The 20,256-nt window shown below is 39.7% G+C and overlaps 1 protein-coding gene across 1 annotated transcript in view; it reads left to right on the top strand.

The window, feature by feature from the left end:
• Positions 1-10,271, top strand: part of NRP1 (neuropilin 1) — a 130,674-nt gene extending 120,403 nt beyond the window's left edge. The window contains 5 exon segments of the mRNA XM_073334423.1: positions 5,451-5,725; positions 6,218-6,311; positions 8,201-8,257; positions 9,490-9,747; positions 9,750-10,271. Of these exon segments, the coding sequence (XP_073190524.1) occupies positions 5,451-5,725; positions 6,218-6,311; positions 8,201-8,257; positions 9,490-9,747; positions 9,750-9,799 (734 nt within the window). The 3' untranslated portion in view covers positions 9,800-10,271.
• The last annotated feature ends 9,985 nt before the right edge of the window (positions 10,272-20,256 follow it).

The raw sequence follows: 20,256 nt of genomic DNA, 5'->3' as shown, positions 1-20,256 counted from the left end.
GCATTTCATGACCTGCACATCTTTAGTTTTAGTGTTCTCTTTTTCATACGTGTAGTCTAATTAAATGTGCTAGAGATGAATTTCCCCTTTCCACTTCTGCAGCCCCTTTGCCTAATGAGAATGACAAGGAAATTAGATAAAAGTGGACTCCTTAAATTCTGAGACACTTTCAATTGAATCTTGAGACAAGTACAGTAGTTTTAGAAAAAAAACTTAAAATACTTTGACTATAAATGGCACTGTACAAATAAATGGCATCAAATTAACTAAACGCAGTTAGCTGAAATGAAGGCTGTAATGGTGGAAAAATTGATGCAAAGTAAAGTTAAATGGTTCAATAAGATCTGACATTGAAAGGAGGTTAAAAGCTACGTTAGCCAGAGACTGACAAAATCTAAAAGGCATGCATAAGTAAAGCTCTAATTAAGACAACGAAGACAGAGTTCCTGACCCAGCACTGCAATAATATTCTGGAAATGAGAAATATCTGCACTTTGCTACCAAAGATTATAGAGGCTGAACTTGTCTTCAGTCAAGAGCTGAAGAAATGATATTTCTTAAATGAGATTTTGTTGTTCCTACCAAGCTCTGCTATTACAGGGACCTTTTTATTTCCAGTATCTAGCTTTGAGAAGTTTCCAAAGCATTATCTTAAAGCCCCTTTTCCTCCCTCCTACTGCAACACACAAAAATTTCCTAAATTTCCTCTCTGACTCAAAGGTGGTCTCCCCCTGCCTTGCTTGCCACCCACTCAGCAGCAGCTACAAAATGGGTATGTAGGTAGATTACTAGCAAGCAGTTTGGCTGCACAGAACTGCAGTGATAGACAAGCTGACCAGTATCTGAAGTCACTAAAGTTAGGCAATTTTTCTTCCAGAGTTCTTTATATATTATGGAAGAGAAATTATTAACCATTTTGAGTCACATTCTGCTCTCATGTGCACATGTATAAATCTGGAGTAACTCCCCTGAAGTCATGTTTACTTCAACAGCGCCCTCCCTGAAGCAATTGCTTTAAGACTGCAAGGCCTGCCTCACATGACTTCAGCATACACATGTGGTATGAGGCCTCCACATGGTTATATTTGGACTGACTTCTTCCCAACCTGGTCAGTCAGCCTAACTCTTCAGTCATTTCCCTTCTCCCCCCGCCCCTCAGATTTCCCTATCACCACCCTGTAGGCACACTTGCACATGTATATGTTGCAGTCTGAACAGAATGGAGGGCTGGGAGGAACATTCAGGCACAGAAACCCTTGCCTGAGAAGCTGAACAGAACTTTATTGCAGTAAAACTGAAAGAATCACATAATTTTCATCCTGGCTCCTGTGCAGAGCTCTTCCAAACCTTGATCTACCCTGCATCCCCTTTGGACTGGGTATCTGACTGAACAATGATTAGTCTAATAAAGCAGAAACACCCCCATTTCACATTAGAGAGGCCAGTTTTCTCACCTCTACTGCCTTTAGCTCCTGGCTCCCACTCCTCTCTTCTTTCTTCCTTCAGCTTTTACTGTCTCCTCCCTCGCATACTTCCCAGAGTGGCATGGCTGGTCAGCCCCCATTGGCCCAGTTTGGAACACATTACAACACCTCAACAAAACACTCAAATGAACGTTGTTCTAAAGGTACTTTAGGGCAGTGCTACTCAAGCTATCTGATGTGGGGGACCGGCAATTTTTTTTTCCAATGTGCGCGCAGACCGGCAGCTGATGGCTCGCGGACCAGCTCTGGTCCACGGACCATCACTTTGGGTAGCACTGCTTTAGGGTATTAATATCACTACACTGTACAGAAATAAACACCAATCCTGAAAATATAGCCTTGTTCTTCCATAGCCTTATGTTACATACAACCCTTGCTTTTTTTCTTTTCTTTTGTTTAAACACTGGATGTGTGCGTGGACAGATATTACCTAATTTAGAATTCAGGTGTTATATACCTTTATTGTTCCTTTTCTCTCTCCTACATTCAAAATTACTTAGTTCTAATGCCATTTGCATCGCTTCATATGCAGAAATACATCTGCAATCACAATGCATTGTTACGTGATCTCGGGATAAGTCTTATGTCCTGCCATCTGAGATGTTTGTAGAAATCTATTGTAGAGTTTTAAGGATTATGGACCAGATCCTTGGTTGGTGTAAATGGACATAGCTGCACTGACTTCCATAGAGATTTTCTGATTTACACTAGCATAAGGTCTTGTCTTATAACTGGTTTCAGAGTAGCAGCCATGTTAGTCTGTATTCGCAAAAAGAAAAGGAGAACTTGTGGCACCTTAGAGACTAACCAATTTATTTGAGCATATGCTTTCGTGAGCTACAGCTCACTTCATCGGATGCATTCAGTGGAAAAAACAGTGGGGAGATTTATATACACAGAGAACATGAAAAATGGGTGTTATCATACACACTATAAGGAGAGTGATCACTTAAGATGAGCTAATACCAGCAGGAGAGCGGGGGGAGGGGTGAAGAAAAGCTTTTGTAGTGATAATCAAGGTGGGCCATTTCCAGCAGTTGACAAGAACGTCTGAGGAAGAGTGGGGGTGGGGGGAGGAATAAACATGGGGAAATAGTTTTACTTTGTGTAATGACCCATCCACTCCCAGTCTCTATTCAAGCCTAAGTTAATTGTATCCAGTTTGCAAATTAATTCCAATTCAGCAGTCTCTCGTTGGAGTCTGTTTTTGAAGTCTTTCTGTTGTAATATTGCGACTTTTAGGTCTGTAATCGAGTGACCAGAGAGATTGAAGTGTTCTCCAACTGGTTTATGAATGTTATAATTCTTGACATCTGATTTGTGTCCATTTATTCTTTCACGCAGAGACTGTTCAGTTTGACCAATGTACATGGCAGAGGGGCATTGGTGGCACATGATGGCATATATCACTTTGTCCTCACCCATAACTATTTCACATTTGGGGACAATGTATACCTTCAAATCAGCGGCACTGCTATGGGTACCCGCATGGCCCCACAGTATGCCAACATTTTTATGGATGACTTAGAACATCACTTCCTCAGCTCTCGTCCCCTAACGCCCCTACTCTACTTGCGCTATATTGATGACATCTTCATCGTCTGGACCCATGGAAAAGAAGCTCTTGAGGAATTCCACCATGATTTCAACAATTTCCATCTCACCATCAACCTCAGCCTGGACCAGTCCACACAAGAGATCCACTTCCTGGACACTACGGTGTTAATAAGCGATGGTCACATAAACACCACCCTATACCGGAAACCTACTGACCACTATTCCTACCTACATGCCTCCAGCTTTCACCCAGATCACACCACACAATCCATTGTCTACAGCCAAGCTCTACGATACAACCGCATTTGCTCCAACCCCTCAGACAGAGACAAACAAGATCTCTATCAAGCATTCTTACAACTACAGTACTCACCTGCTGAAGTGAAGAAACAGATTGACAGAGCCAGAAGAGTACCCAGAAGTCACATACTACAGGACAGGCCCAACAAAGAAAATAACAGAACGCCACTAGCCATCACCTTCAGCCCCCAACTAAAACCTCTCTAATGCATCATCAAGGATGCATCCTGAAGGATGACTCATCACTCTCACAGATCTTGGGAGACAGGCCAGTCCTTGCTTACAGACAGCCCCCCAACTTGAAGCAAATACTCACCAACAACCACATACCACACAACAGAACCACTAACCCACATACCACACAACAGAACCACTAACCCAGGAACCTATCCTTGCAACAAAGCCCGTTGCCAACTGTGTCCACATATCTATTCAGGGGACACCATCATAGGGCCTAATCACATCAGCCACACTATCAGAGGCTCATTCACCTGCACATCTACCAATGTGATATATGCCATTATGTGCCAGCAATGCCCCCCTGCCATGTACATTGGTCAAACTGGACAGTCTCTATGTAAAAGAATAAATGGACACAAATCAGACGTCAAGAATTATAACATTCATAAACCAGTCGGAGAACACTTCAATCTCTTTGGTCACTCGATTATAGATGTAAAAGTGGCAATTCTTCAACAAAAAAACTTCAGAAACAGACTCCAACGAGAGACTGCTGAATTGGAATTAATTTGCAAACTGGATACAATTAATTTAGGCTTGAATAGAGACTGGGAGTGGATGGGTCATTACACAAAGTAAAACTATTTCCCCATGTTTATTCCCCCCACACACACACACACTGTTCCTCAGACGTTCTTGTCAACTGCTGGAAATGGCCCACCTTGATTATCACTACAAAAGCTTTTCTTCACCCCTCCCCCTGCTCTCCTGCTGGTATTAGCTCATCTTAAGTGATCACTCTCCTTACAGTGTGTATGATAACACCCATTTTTCACTTCCTCTGTGTATATAAATCTCCCCACTGTATTTTCCACTGAATGCATCCGATGAAGTGAGCTGTAGCTCATGAAAGCTTATGCTCAAATAAATTGGTTAGTCTCTAAGTGCCACAAGTACTCCTTTTCTTTTTGTCTTATAACTGTACTGTATATGAACTATAAACTAATCTTAGTTGGATGGAAATTAAATATAATCCTTTGTTGGATGGACATTATGAGAAACATACTGGTGTAATTTTGTTACCCAAACTGAACAAAATTTCCACATTCTTCTCACTTAAAGTCATTAAAGATGGGATTCCTGAAGGAGCCTAAGGGAGTTAGGCACCCAAATCCCAGGACACCTAACTCACTTGCACGCTTTGGAAATCCCAGCACATTCTTGGAGTTTTGGGAGAGTATTTCACACAAATATATTGAATCAAAATTCATCCCTGAAATCAATCGAGTAATTCCAGAGATTAATTTGTCCAGCCATTATTTATTGTGGTTCAGCTTTAAATAGAAATCACTTCTGCAGCAATGTTTGTATTTCAGTTCCTGTCTAACCATGGCTATTCAAAATGGTTTTATACTTCTATGTTCATTCCTTCCTAAAAAATATAAACACTGCACAATTTGAAAACAGAGTTAAAATAGTCCTTCACACAATAATTGTAGGGCAAGCCAAGGTGTATTTATATCTAGACTGGTGCAACATAGATGTCTCTTGTCAGTAGGCATACACTGAAAAACAGAACACTCATTGTAATGAGCATGTTTTAGTCTCCTTTCCTGGGCAACTGTGAATGACCTCTGCATGCCTTAGCAGTGAACATCAACCATGATGCTACAGTTCAGTTCGCTATCAGACTTATACATGATCATGGTGAATTACAGAAAGTCATTAGCTGTGATTTACAACCAAAAGAAGTTATTGCTAATGTATCATTTTTAAAAATTCCCCAGGTAAATACTCCACCTACCTTAACAGTGTGACTCTTAACAGATAAATCTGGAAGAGGATAGAGTGATTTGGAATATTTTGGTCTGTTAGGCTAACAAAAAATGAAACTTGGTCACTGTTTCTAACACACTATTATTGTGACAGCAGGAGATGGCAATTTCATTTACTCACAAGCTGATGAAAACCAGAAAGGCAAGGTTGCACGGCTGCTAAGCCCTGTGATTTACTCTCAGAACTCTGCACACTGCATGACTTTCTGGTATCATATGTCTGGGCCCCATGTTGGCACCTTGAAGATCAAACTGAGATACCAGAAGCCAGATGAATATGATCAGGTTCTGTGGACACTGAGTGGACATCAGGGGAACTGCTGGAAAGAAGGACGTGTCCTTCTTCACAAGTCTGTGAAACATTATCAGGTAAGATTGGTTGGATTTGTTCTGGGGCAACAGAGTCAAGGTCTGAGAGATTGTGCCGGCTATATTTCATATGAGATGGTAGAAAATGTCAAGGAACAATTTTTGTAGACAATGTTGTAGCTGCATGTGGGATGTTATTGCCATGACAATAACAGCAGTGGCATATTTCATGGGATTCTAGATGACAGGAATACAAGCAGTTTGTTGCAGAAGGCTAGTTGAACTGCTTTACCAACCATTTGTCACCTTTATAAAGTTTCAACCTTACTACATCTATTGTTCTCAATTTAAAAGTCTTTAGAAAAGGTGTGAAATTACATAATGCAATATTGGTATGCAACAAATATTGACCAAAACCAAGCAAAGTACATGTACATGTGACATCATGTGAACTTAAGCTGGATGCTTTTTTAAAGAACTGTTTGAGAATTCCTGAACACAGTTATTGGGCATTAACACTAAAGCCAATGTAAAATTATCTAATTTTGCCAGGTGGTTGTCGAGGGAGAAATTGGAAAAGGACATGGAGGAATTGCTGTAGATGACATTAATATTGACAACCACATAGCACAAGAGGATTGCCAAAGTAAGTATGACTGGAAGAAACCACAAAAGTCTCATCCAGAACACTATTCATCCTGCTCTGATAGCTGTTGTTTTGCTAAGGGCTATATCATGCAATGGATTGATTTATTGATTATAGTGAGAGTTTTGCACTCTGAACAAGGTCATGATGTGGCCTACTACTTCAGTCTTTACTCAGGCAAAACTCCCAATAAAGTCAAGGACTGCAGGATCAGGGCCAAAATGGCGCATGCCACCATCTTGGATGAAATAATTCTGAAATACCAACCCCTAACTGCGGATAGCATTCCAAGATGAGGCAACCATATAATTACAGAAGACAGAAATTAAAAGACCTTTTCGATCATCATGTTGCTAATCTGTTTAAGTCCCTTCGTATCTTTCTTTGTTCTAATTGATTTTCAGAATTTCAACCAATTTAGTTAATCAGTGAATTTTGTGAACATGCTACTTACTCCCTCTTCTAGATCATTAGTGGCTATATTGTATCAGACTGATCCTCGCAGTGATCCCAGCCCAGCCCCACTAATCACCTTCCCCAAAGCTTAATGCATTTATCATTACCATTTATTTACAGTATTTTAGTCAGTTTTCAAAACACACACTAAATGTTCTTATCTCTGCCAATATGAATTAATATTTATGATAGGATTTTGCAAAGCACTGTATCACATGCTTTATGAAAACCCAGATAGATCACATCTGCCATGTTCCTTTCATCCGCTAAATCTGTAATTCAGCATTGGTTGTGACCTGATTCCCCTAACTACCACCTTCTAGATGTGTGGAACATTGAGTGTTTTAAGAACATGGTACATTCAGTCTCTCAGTGGGAAAGATGGATATTTATATCTGGGAGCATCTGGGCAGTTCAGACCTTTAATTCCTGATCAGTCTCTAGTTACTCCATAATAACTCTATGGGTAGAGCATACTGCAGTTACTCTGGCAGCAATCCCAGCTGTACACCAAGAGTAAAGTCCTGCCACCACCCTGTTGTCTTTAAGTGTCTTATGTAATGATTCTACCATAGGGGATGGGGAATAGAATCCAAGACCTTCAGCCCCAGTTTCTGTCATTTGGCTAACACCATCACCTACAGTAAACTCTTATCCTCTTTGTCCACTAGCAGGGGACAAAACTCAGCCAGCATGTTGCACATACATGCAGTAAATCCACTGTGGCTTCTCTGCAGGAGGATGGGGCAGGATTTGAAGAAACTACCCACTCCCTACGTAGTGTGGAATCCAGCTGTGTGGGGCACCCTGCATGCTGTCATACACTGGTTGTTTAGGATAATCCAGTTCCTCCAGCAACCTCCCCCATGTTAAGCAGGACATTAAGACCATAAGCCAACCTATAGAGCATCTCCTGTCCCACATAGTTGGCTGTGTTGGGGAGGATAATTTCCTACTTACACCCCCTCCCCCCAGTTGAGTTACTCAGGCTGGATGCTGGTCAAGGGATTTGGACCTTTGAGTTCCAATCAAGAGCTTGATCCTGCAACTCTTACTTACACAAGTAGTCCCATTGCAGTCAGTGGTACTGCTCTTGTTATTACTACTTCTCTGATTAAGGGTTACAGGATTGGACACCAAAATTGTAAATAGAATGAATGAGATGCTAATTTCTCATTCTGATTTCTCTTTCCCAGACATGGAAAACCCCTGCTGATAACGCTAAAACTGTGCCAAGATTGGGCAGAGGGGAGTTTTTAAACCTTTCTTTTTTCTCTGTTAATTTTCAAAGCTCCAACGTAATGAACAGCTCTGTCAAGCTGACATAATGATGCTCTGACACAGAAAAATCTGCAATACCATTATTGCCAGCATGATCGTCAATCAGTGTTTGTAACCCTAATAATCAATGTCATTTCTCTTTGCTTCATTAGAATCAACTGATGTGGAAAATGAAATAGACGAAGACGACCCAGAAATTAATCAAACAGGTAAAAATGGTCTTGTTGTTAAAATAGAATAAATTAAAAGGCGCATTTTCATGTGAATTTGAGTATTTATTATCATCCCATTTACTAAATAAAATTATATAATGATATACAGTATTGAATATTTATGATCTATCTGTAGATGCCATTTATATTTTGCAAAATATAAAATATATCTAATATATTTAAAGAGGTTTTAAGTAGATATAAATAATAAAAGTCCATCAGATTGTAAAGAACAGTAGCATAAAGCTACTCATTCTAAAGCTCACCATATAATGCAAACCTGGTTAGAATTTTTTTGTCTGTAAGTGATCTTTAGTGCTGAAGGAAATAGTATAATGTATGTTCATGTCATACCCAGGTAATTACGCTCAAAACTCTCTTGGCTAATAATTTCTCTCAGTGCACTGAAAATGTAACTTTATGACCAATCAACCAAAGCAGTGCAGTTTTCTCCAGCAGTAATAATCATAGTTCTAAATATATCGATCACTCAACATATTCATTAAAGGTATCATAATTGTCACATTAACCTGATAAAAAAATAGCCCCAATATGTTCATAGTTTGCCGTCAAAGAGGCTAATCCTGCTTCCACTGAATTCAATAGAAATGTTACTATTGACTGAATGGAAGCAAGATTAACCCAGAGAACGCTTTCAGTTTTTACTGTAAAGTTAGCAGGTTTTATAGCCTCATCATATCTCTGTAATAAATCCAGATAGAGATGGGGGAAGTCATTGTGCCATCAACTGAATATTTTACATAAGGAGGTAGAACAAGTTCATCTGTAAAGTGCTTTTTCTCCTGTACCTGTCTCAGGGCCTGATTCTGATCTCTGGAAGCCAAAGTAGTCACATTTAATAAAACGATAGAATACTGGCAAAGGGCCTCAGGTGAACACTACCTTCTTGATACCTGATACCAGTGACTCCCACTGCCTCGCTCAAATTCTGAGGCAGAAGAATAATACCCTAAATGAGCCACAGCAAATTCAGAGATAAGAGTCAAGCTTGAACTAGTATCTGGGCCATACTGTAGTTTTTACCTATAAATTACTGCGCTAAAGAAATTGTGTTTTCAAACGATGCATCAATTTTTGTCAAAATCTAGACATTCTTCCTCCAAACCTCACCTCCATTCCCAAAGAAACCAGTGCATTCTTAGCCTGAGTTGCATATACTCATTCTTATACTCAGTCCTGTGAATGCTGCAATTATTATTCCATTTCAGGGTTTACTCCTCAGAATCGTGAGCATGAAGACCACTACAATGATAATGTCGCCAGAAAGCAAGGCAATGTGCTGAAGACCCTAGACCCCATTCTTATTACTATTATAGCCATGAGTGCACTTGGGGTGCTTCTAGGAGCCATCTGTGGAGTTGTCCTGTACTGTGCCTGTTGGCACAATGGAATGTCAGACAGGAACTTATCTGCACTGGAGAATTACAATTTTGAACTTGTGGATGGTGTAAAATTGAAAAAAGATAAACTAAACACACAGAATTCTTATTCGGAAGCATGAAAGTAAAAAGCAACTAAAGAAGTTTCAAGAGAATTGGAATGGAAGGACATATCGTGATTGTGCTGGGGAACTGTCCATCTTCTTTTACTGTATAGGCTGAAAAGTGTGTTGATAACGCTGAGCCAAGCTTTTCTCAGGAGCTTCAATTAGTATAACTGATAAACATGGACAACAATCTGTGTTAACAATCTGAATCATGTACAGTCTGCTTTTCCTGTTGGTTTTATTTGGAATAATCTAATGCTGGTGTTGAGACCAAGTATGATTGACTTATAGTTCATTTTGTCTTTCTTTTTCTCCTTCTCTCTTGTTTTTCTTTTATGGATAGTTTTATTTTTATTGTGCAAAATCCGAGATGCTGTCACAAAGTGTATTCAGTGGGGTCCTTTTGATGGACATGCTGTCTGTAGCTCAGTGCCCAGAAAATATTGGAGTAATGGCAATTTAGTGGACTCCTGCACCTGTATTTTGTGTATAATTGCTCGTGTTGTGCGTAGGCAAAAAAGAATTAGGGTGTTTTTGAAAAGTACTGTAGCATCAGTACTGATATAGTGTGTCAGCTCTGTTTACGAAGCAATACGGTCAAATTTTATTGATGTTTTTCAGTGTTGTACTAAACTTCGTGCTTGTGAATTCCATACAAGAATATGTGCCATCATCAGACACAACTGGCAACCGAGTGTACTGCCCAGAATCTAAACAAAAAGTCCTTGGCACTGACTAGTGTATGTCCTCTCAAGTGCCTTTTTGTTTGTACTGCTTCTCATTGTGTTAACATTAACTACAGCTCTGTTTCCCTCCCGTTAAAGCCCTTGTCTTTAATCATATTCTGGTGGCTCATTGACTAAAAAGAAAGTATATTTTAGTGTAAAAAAGTAGCCTTGGAAAGGCAAGGGCTAATCATATTTGACAAATTAGCTTGATTGTTCTGCTTTCTGTATTTCAATTTCATGTCTCTTGACCCTTTTGTATAAAGCTGCAATATTCCCTTTTATTGTTCTTTCATATAGAATGTATTTTCAAATGTAAACTCTCTCTTTCTCTCTCTCTTTCTCTCTGAGTAGATTGCATAAGCATATGCCATTGTAAAGGAATGAAAACTGCAGCTTTAACTTGCTGGTAATGGCAAAGGATTTTATTAGACTTTGTGTTAAAAAAAATAAGGGAAAATTCGTAACCCTCCAAAGTCGAACTTTGGGTTTCTTGTTAACAGCATAAAGTGACAGTATCTTTTTTCCTTAGTCGTGAAACATGTATTTTACCCAATCCAAGATGCCTATTAATAGATAGTTACAGATGTGAAAATTATTAAGAATTTCCTTATTGAAAGATTGCCTCCAAAACAAGAAACATTCCCCTCCCCTGGTTCTATTCTCCCCTTGAAGTGTGTATGTATTCATGCTAATCAGGGTTTCTCATGTTCTATGACAGAATAAGATCCCACACTGTACATAGAACATGAACATTTAGGCCAGGTTATATCAAATGGTGTCCAGGCCTTTTGGCTATTGGCTACAAGTGAATAAGCAGCACTCTTTATAGGGTGTACTGCTTCTTTGTACCCTCAGCTTTTTGGATAGATACAGCTGGTTGAATAATGTAAACAAATATTCACAAATAATGTGTTTGATGATTGATGTGACAAATTTGTCAAATAAATTGTTCAGCAAATAATACTCAGCCACTTATGCAGCTGGTCCAACAAGGTAAGAAGAAATGAGTTACTGAGGGCAAGATTGTCACTGCCCTTTGGTATCCAGGTAGGGGAGTAAGGGTCTGTGAGAACTATCCCCACAGCCCTTTCATGGCCTGGCTGATCACCATTGCAGATGAAAGTGTGAAATCAGCCTCTTGCACAAGCAAGTGTGTGGGAAGTGGGGCAAGAGGGATGGAAGTGGGCAGAACTTGGATACCACATGCCCCTAATATACCAACCAGTGGATTTATTTCAACACAAAGGTTTTTGGGGGAAGTGAGTCTCAGTAAAGCACTGCAGTGATTTGCTTCCTCCTTGGAGCAAAGTGGAACCAGGGAAATAATTGTGATTTTTAGGATGCATAGTTCTTTCCCCGAGCTGCTTCCATAGGACAGCTATGCAGTATCTCTATGCAGGGCTAGGACTAAGTAGGCCTCAATCTAGCCCTGAATAATTTAAGTGATAAATGTAATCAATATTCATCAGATAAATGGTTCCAGGTATATTATTCAACCAGTCCTAATGATAGATCAAAAAGTCTTACAGAAAATCCATGTGTATCCTTGTAACAGGGCAGTGGGGATGAGAAAGTTTAACTATTTTACAATAAGACAAAATAGAAAAAAACCTATTAGTTGCTAATACTATGAACTCCTTCAGGAACATAAGAAAAAGACAGAAAACCTTCAAAAGGTAGAGACTTAGGATGAAATCCTGCCCTTATTCAAATCACTGGCAAAACTCCCATTGATTCCAATGCGGCCAGGATTTTTATCCATCATGTCCAACTCATACAGTAATCTAACCATATTGGTATCAAGGCAGCTAGTTAATTATCCCAAAGAAGATTGTTTTTCAAATTTTTTTTCACTGCACTTGTATCACAGTAGTGCAATTTAATTGCATTAGGGTCTGTTCTTCCTTAGATAAGAAAATGTACATTCCATTAACCTACATACATGTATTGCCTTATAAAAGAAATCCAAATTTGGGGGGCCTGATCCAAAGTCTTTCCAGTAATTTCAATGGATTTTGGATCAACTCCTGGTCTTGGTCTAATCTGAATGGAAAAACTTGTTAAGAAACAAAAAAGAATACATCTCCCTTGGGTATCCAGCCCTTATTATCAAAATAAGAATATAGCACTGATGATTTGATTTCTCTGAAGGTGTTGGAATGAAAGTTGCCCTTCAATAAAGGAAAAATGATACTGCAACTTTAGATTGAAAAAGTATCTTGCACTGATAAATATATTTAAAAAATTATATGTTTATAGAGTTATTAATTTGTAAAGGCAGTGTTACAAAATGTTCAGTTTATATTGTTTTAGATTGTTTCATAATTTTAAAGTGTAAAATAACATATTTTTTTTCTTTATTGAAAAACTATAAAAATCTTCTGTAGTAAAATGATTTCATTTTACTGGTATATTATTCCTTCATGTTTTGTACCATCATAAAATTTTGTGCAAATTTTTTTTACAGAAATTTTTATTTTCTATGACAATATGACACTTGTAAATTGTTGTTTCAAATGAACAGTGAAGCCTTAACTTTAAATGACATTTGTATTCTCAGTCACTGAGTAGCATAAAAACCACATAGAACTGAACTGTAACTTAAAATTTCCAAACTATGACTACTACATTCCAAAGAAACAGTTGAATTAAACATTTTCATAAAATATCCCATATCTGATGCCTTTTATTATGCATAGATGGATTGTTTTTAAAAGAGCTTGTCTTTTTAATATCTTGTAACAAGCACAATATAGTAATAGAGTCTCATTTGCTAGAAGAGAAAATCACTGCTTAGAATAAAAGGATGAGACACAATATTTTGCTAGACTCAATCTGCATTAACTGAAATTGAACTCATAAGAACCCCAAGGCTGCCACCATTATTCACAAGAGTGAAATTCACCCCTTTGCAGAAATCCAGCACAGGGAATATGCACCACTTAAGGTCTATGGCCTTGGTCCTGCAGCCTGATTTGTGCAGGTGGATCCAAACACCCAAGGCAGAATTCCTTTTAAATCAGCGGGCCTACCCAGGTACAGTGTTCTGCTTACGCAGCTCAGATTGCAGAATCTGGGCCTATGGGATTATTCACCTAAATGCAGATTACTTATATGAATAAATATTGCAAGAGCAGGCTCTCAGGGCCCAATCCTGCAATCATTGTGGTGCTGAACTTCCATTGATTTCAGTGCAAATTTTGAGTACAAATCGCCTACAGGAATAGCAATATTGTCAAGTAGTTTGGGCCCGGACCTTGCATAAATTGCAAGTTGCATATTCTATTAGCTATGCCCTTTACATTATATTTACCCACGTTTCTTTTTAATATTGTTCAATTTTAAACTTTCTAAAAGCCCTATTCTTATTTTAAGTTGCATACATAAACAAGTTCATGGTCTTCAATTGTTTATATACATTTTTCTTTATCTACTTTACCACCATAGGTGGAAAACATCACAGAAATTATTACTCACAATGCTGATGATTATAATGATTGATCAGGAAGCACTGATCAGGATGGATGTTGTGACTTGCTGTATAAAATGTGAGATGCTGCTATGGAGATATGCCCATGCATGGTACTGCTTTCTGCCCAGGCCTGGAGTTGCTCACAAGAACTATTTGGAAAAGCAGGTTTCAGAATAATCAGCAAACCCAGATTCCTCATAATTCATTTTATTTCACTGTTGCAGATGGAGATGAGGTGGTGTGAAGAATACAGCTACAGAATTAGTCCATCTAGGGTCACTTTTAGGGAAGTGGAGAAACAGTTCTGAGTTCAAGTTGACAGAAATTTGTCTTTCCTTCATTTACTGGAAATGAATTAGCCTAGAATCTAATGGATCCTTAACACTAGCCCTTCAGTCTTGCATGCAGCATACATATGGGTTGGACTGACCTAATACATTGTGGGGGAACACGTTTTGATAGCCCAATCAGTCTTTGCAGAATTTAGGCTTTCATTTAAAAAAATAATTTCTAATCTTTTTGGGTGCAAAGAAAACCTTCCAAATGATAGACAGGTAGAAACAATAGAGGTGTTAGCTGCAGCCATTCATTGATAGGAGAAGCCCAATGGTGACAATCTAAATGTCAGCACTGGTAACTTTGTCCGTGTTCGTAACTGTAGCAGCAAGATTCAGTGATTCTGGGAGCTTGAGCAGACTTTGGGATTCTGGGGTGGAGATGGGAATAGAGTACCAGTACATTTTTCCTCCAACACAGCCAGTGTCCAGGAATTTCACCATGCAGTTCCCATTGCTAAGAAAAACAATACACAGCTAAACTCCTGCACATCTTGAAAAACACAAAGATCAAAATCAAAGGAATTCATGCACTTTCACTTAAACACAAAAATCCCACCATGTCCCTTCTTTTTATTTTCTCAGAACCCCTAATCATTGTTATCAAGGCTGATTCCCCACTCTGACACTTTGAGTGCAGAACGTGGGGTCCCGCAAGGATCCTAAAAATTAATACTGGCCACTCCAGGCTTGAATTAAACTCCCAAGGTTACAGCTTTTCTCTGACCTTGGATGGGTAGATGCTGCCATCAGATAAATGCAAAAACCCCTTTGAGAACCCAGGAAGGCGCACTTGGGAATTCCTTCCTGTGGGGTACCCTCAAGCCCTTTCACCTCCCCACCAGGGGAGAGCTGAGAAAGAAAACAAAGGAAATCAGTTGTTGCCACTGGCTAATTAAACATGTGCACAAACCTCTTAGGACACAAAACCCAATCCTGTTCTTAAAAAAGGTAAATTTTATTTAAAACAAAAAGAAAGAAAATACATTTGAAAACTCAGGCTAGATTTAAAAAACACACTTACAAAAATTCAGCATCAAGAATAACCTTCTTCAGGTCCAGCTTAAAGGTTACAAGCAACACAAAAGCATTTGGGGTTAGCACAGAGGAGTCCACAAGCCATAAAGAAATAAACCGAGATAAACCTAACTGCGTCTTCCTAGACATTTCTTGATCTAATTACATATCTGCGGGTTTCAAGTAGGTAGTTTCTAGGTATGATTCACAGGATTTTTCATACCTGGCCCCAAGCTTCTTACAGCATAGTTCCAGCCCTGCCTCTGCTTCACCCCGAGAACAACAGACAGACAGACAAAGAGGAAGTTTTTTCCCAATTTTAAGAAGTTTTAGCCTTCCCATTGGCTCTTTTGGTCAGGTGCCCACTCCCTTCCTTTTACCTCTGCTTTTTAACCCTTTACAGGCAAAGGAAGTAGAGAACAACTAAGAAGAGGGATTTTATAGCTAACTGGCTGGCGGGCCCAACCCCGCACTCACGGGGCAGCGGGAAGTGGAGTGACCCAGCCCCAGCCCACTCCGCTCTGCTCCCCTGGCTCCCAGCCTTGGGGCTTGGGGGGTAGGGGGAACCGCCCCTCAGCACTCACCAGCGGCACGGAACAGGCTGGGACTGGGTCACTGCACTTACCGCCCAACCCCTGCTACAGTCCTCAGGGGAAGGGTTGAGGTGGTGCTGGGGTGGAGCAGGGGTGGGAAGAGGCGAGGCTGGGGTGGAGATGGGGGGGGGCATGGGGAAAAGATGGAGCAGGGGCTGGTGCCCTTCGCAGCTGCATACTTTGCATATGGTAAGGACGGCCCTGGCCCCATTCCTACAAAAGCTGCTCAAGCTTTGTGTGCAGAGAGGCGCATTGCACCCTGAAGTACACCAATAAGCCCCATTAATGTTATATGAGTTACCACAAACAACAAGAGGGAGGCCACTGTAAAGCATGCAACTCATCCAGTACCCAGTGTACATAGATGATGTCCAATGGCATGATTTTAATTTTAGAGCTTTTTGTACCATGTACTTAAATGTGTACCATATTAAAGTATGGTACACATTTAAAACTTCAGCTCTTTCATGTCATTTCCTTTATCCGCTATCTTTTAAAATACTGCAAACTCACTGTTTATATCAACCCTTGTTCCAAGTACTGTACATTCAATTGTCTTTGTGCAACTCTAACTGCTTTTGTCTAGTACAGTACTTTCCTATTTTTCCTCAATGTTCTTATCTTCATACTCCATTGTAAGGTTTACATAACTGGAATTTCCATTCAGTTTCATTCCTAACTAGTCAGGGTTAAAAGGAACATCTATATTTAGGCTCTTAGAGAGTACATTTTCACTAGTACTGTTCCTTCTCTGTGTTTTCTTATGTATAACTAGTCTATTTTTCTCTTCCATTCTTCACTTCCAAGTTGCCCGAAGTCAGAATGTTGAAACTGGTTTCAACTATCAGATAAATGTTAATTTTAGTAGCACCGCTAATATTTGATCCCAGAAGTCCAACTAGTTTCAGTTCCAGTTTCCTAATTAACCTGTTATTTAAAATATATTATGCCTAGCAGCAAATTGGTTCAAGGAGCAATAATTTATCAGCTCTTTAATTTCTTCTTCTTCTTCTGTACCACCTCAAGACATCCATGACAATTTTGTTATCTAAATCTGACTAAAAATCCTCTGGCATTTTTCACAAGTCAATTGGGTCTTATGCATCCAAACCTAATTCTATCTTCAGTAATTATATTCTGCCCACCTATAATTACCCCCTACAGTTTTTAATCACCTCTGAGGTCTTTAATTCCTATCCTAAATCATTGTGCAACATTACTGTTACTACTGTTACTCTTAGAGTTATTGTAAAAAGAAAAGGAGTACTTGTGGCACCTTAGAGACTAACCAATTTATTTGAGCGTGAGCTTTCGTGAGCTACAGCTCACTTCATCGGATGCATACCGTGGAAACTGCAGCAGACATTATATACACACAGAGATCACCAGTTATTGTGTTTCACACCAGAGTGACTGCACTTTAGAAATGGGGGAAGTGGCTTCTATAGAAAAATCACTGTTCTTGATAATCAGTGGAGAACCTTCAACACCCAGCATGGAAGGGTCAGGAAGATTTAGACAGGACATGCAGTTTGGGTAGGGATTGTCATCAGCTGTCTGAGATGCTAGGTACATATTCAAGGTGACTAGCCCTTCCTGCCACGTACATCGCAGGGACTACACTCTTATTTTTAGAGCACTAGCTTACAGGTATGTCTCCTTGAGCTGGGAATCACCCCTTCAGCTCAAAGGGTAGATGTACACAACAGTGGGCTGGAGGGTTTTAGCAATTAAGCTAAACTAATTAAGCTAATTCAGCCAACGGGCTTGTCTTAACAGGCATGGCATGTGACAGCTGAGAGGATGTTTGTCAGAGAACTCGCATGTTCCGCTTCTCCACTCCTTCTTCCATAACAATATCAAGATGCCCCAATTTTCCATTTTGAGAATCTGAACCACTGTATGCACCACAAAAATCATGATGGCAATTGCCACGGTCTGAATGGGCATGGAGACTGGAATATCCCCCTGACTCCAAGACGTGGCCCTTCCAGCACGAGGTTATGGGGAGGGAGGAGTATGAAAAAAAGCTTGTATTGCTGCTATCTACACCTGTTTTGTGGATATTATTAATAAAGGAATCTAGTCTCCAGGACTGTCAATCATGAGCATTATATTCCCATGGCTGGAAAACCGTTCCCAGAGAGTAGTTATCAGCGGTTCACAGTCATGCTGGAAGGGCATAACGAGTGGGGTCCCACAGGGATCAGTTCTGTTCAATATCTTCATCAATGATTTAGGTTATGGCATAGAGAGTATAATTATAGGATTATAGGAGTATAAATATAGAGTATAATTGTAGGATTAGAATTCAAAATGATCTGGACAAACTGGAGAAATGGTCTGAAGTAAATAGGATGAAATTCAATAAGGACAAATGCAAAATACTCCACTTAGGAAGGAACAATCAGTTGCACACACACAAAATGGGAAATAACTGCCAAGGAAGGAGTACTGCAGAAAGGGAACTGGGGGTCATAGTGAACAACAAGCTAAATATGAGTCAACAGTGTAACACTGTTGCAAAAAAAGCAAACATCATTCTGGGATTTATAAGCAGGAGTGTTGTAAGCAAGACATGAGAAGTAATTCTTCTGCTCTACTCCATGCTGATTAGGCCTCAGACGGAGTATTGTGTCCAATTCTGAGCACCACATTTAAGGAAAGATGTGAATAAATTGGACAAAGTCCAGAGAACAGCAACAAAAATGATTAAAGGTCTAGAAAATATGACCTATGAGGGAAGATTGAAAAAATTGGGTTTGTTTCATCTGGAAAGGAGAAGACCGAGAGGGGACATGATAACAGTTTTCAAGTACATAAAAGGTTGTTACAAGGAGGAGGGAGAAAAATTGTTCTTCTTAACCACTGAGGTTAGGACAAGAAGTAATGGACTTAAATTGCAGCAAGGGAGGTTTATGTTGGACATTAGGAAGGTCAAGGTGGTTAAGCACTGGAATAAATTGTTATGGGAGGTGGTGGAATCTCCATCGTTGGAGATTTTTAAGAGCAGTTTAGACAAACACTTGTCAGGGATGATCTAGATAATACTTAGTCCTGCCATGTGTGCAGGGGACTGGTCTAGAGGACCTCTCGAAGTCCCTTCCAGTCCTATGACTCTATGATTCACTTTCAGAACTTTTTCCCCCACCGTTGTAGCCTTATCTTCCAAATCAGGCATTTTGATTCTGATTCACCTTGATTAAACAATTATTCTTACTTTTTCATTTTCTTAATGTATTTTCTGACACACGTTTTCTGCTTCCCTTCTGGTTTAAATACTGCTTTAGAACCTCTTCCCCCATGCCACTTTCACATCATAGGATCAGACAACATCCCCTAAATAAATCATGTCTGTTTCAGAAAACCCTTATTGTTCTGACTCCACATCAAGGCACGGCATCTTTGTATTGATCCATTAATTAAATATTGATGCCAACCATCCTACTTAATATTTACTTTCCAGTTTCATAATTGTTAACATTCCGGAGTGGGTCATTTTTCTTCTGCCTTTTGAGACTACTTACTAAATCTCCATGTCTTATCTTCCCCTCCCTTTGACTTTCTACTTTGAATCAGTCTTCTATAGCTGTATTAGTTAAAATATTTTTTTAAAAGAGCTAAAACTGAGTTGTGCTAGGGATGCCTGTCTATACATGAGGATGAGCAACTCATTGAATTAGAGTGAAGACCTACCTCTTTTAGAAGATACCTGGGGGAGGAAGAATAACTTGTGTTCAGGTCAGGAGACCCATCAGTTTTGCTGGAGATGGAGTCTGTGGTATTCATGATGGGTGTGAAGTCTTTAGGCTAAGGTTGGGTAGTGGGAGAGCACATGCTCTGTATATGGATGTTGCGACCTGCTCTGGAAGCTGCCATTTGGCTATTCCTCTGTCATTGTAGCTGTAGTAGAAAGAAAGCCTGAGACATGAGGCCTTGTATCAGAGACCCGGTATGAGGCCTGGACTAAAGTGGTAGGCAGGCACTGCTAATATAAAGCAAAGTTAGCAAAAGTCAGGCGCTGCCTACTTAATCACAGAACCTGGCAAGAACAGAGCTGGTCTTGCAAAAACACACACATTCCTAGGAAGTTCTAGGCACAGGACATATTCCAGAAGGGTGGTACCAGCATACCCCATTACAGGGTCACAGTGTACACACATTCCCCAAAGATAATACAAGGACAAACTGAACCCCTCTTAAAGATAAGGTTAGGATGACAGGGTGATTAACAGGGATGTTTTGATCGAAGGTAAAGGGTGTACAAGGTAAAGGGTGACAACTAACCACATCAGAGGGGCAATACATAACTTGCTTGTATTGAGGTAGAAAAAGGATCCCCAA

The sequence above is a fragment of the Lepidochelys kempii genome, chromosome 2, assembly GCF_965140265.1.
Source record: "Lepidochelys kempii isolate rLepKem1 chromosome 2, rLepKem1.hap2, whole genome shotgun sequence".
Taxonomy (NCBI): domain Eukaryota; kingdom Metazoa; phylum Chordata; order Testudines; family Cheloniidae; genus Lepidochelys; species Lepidochelys kempii.
This window is presented reverse-complemented; position numbering and strand designations above follow the sequence as displayed.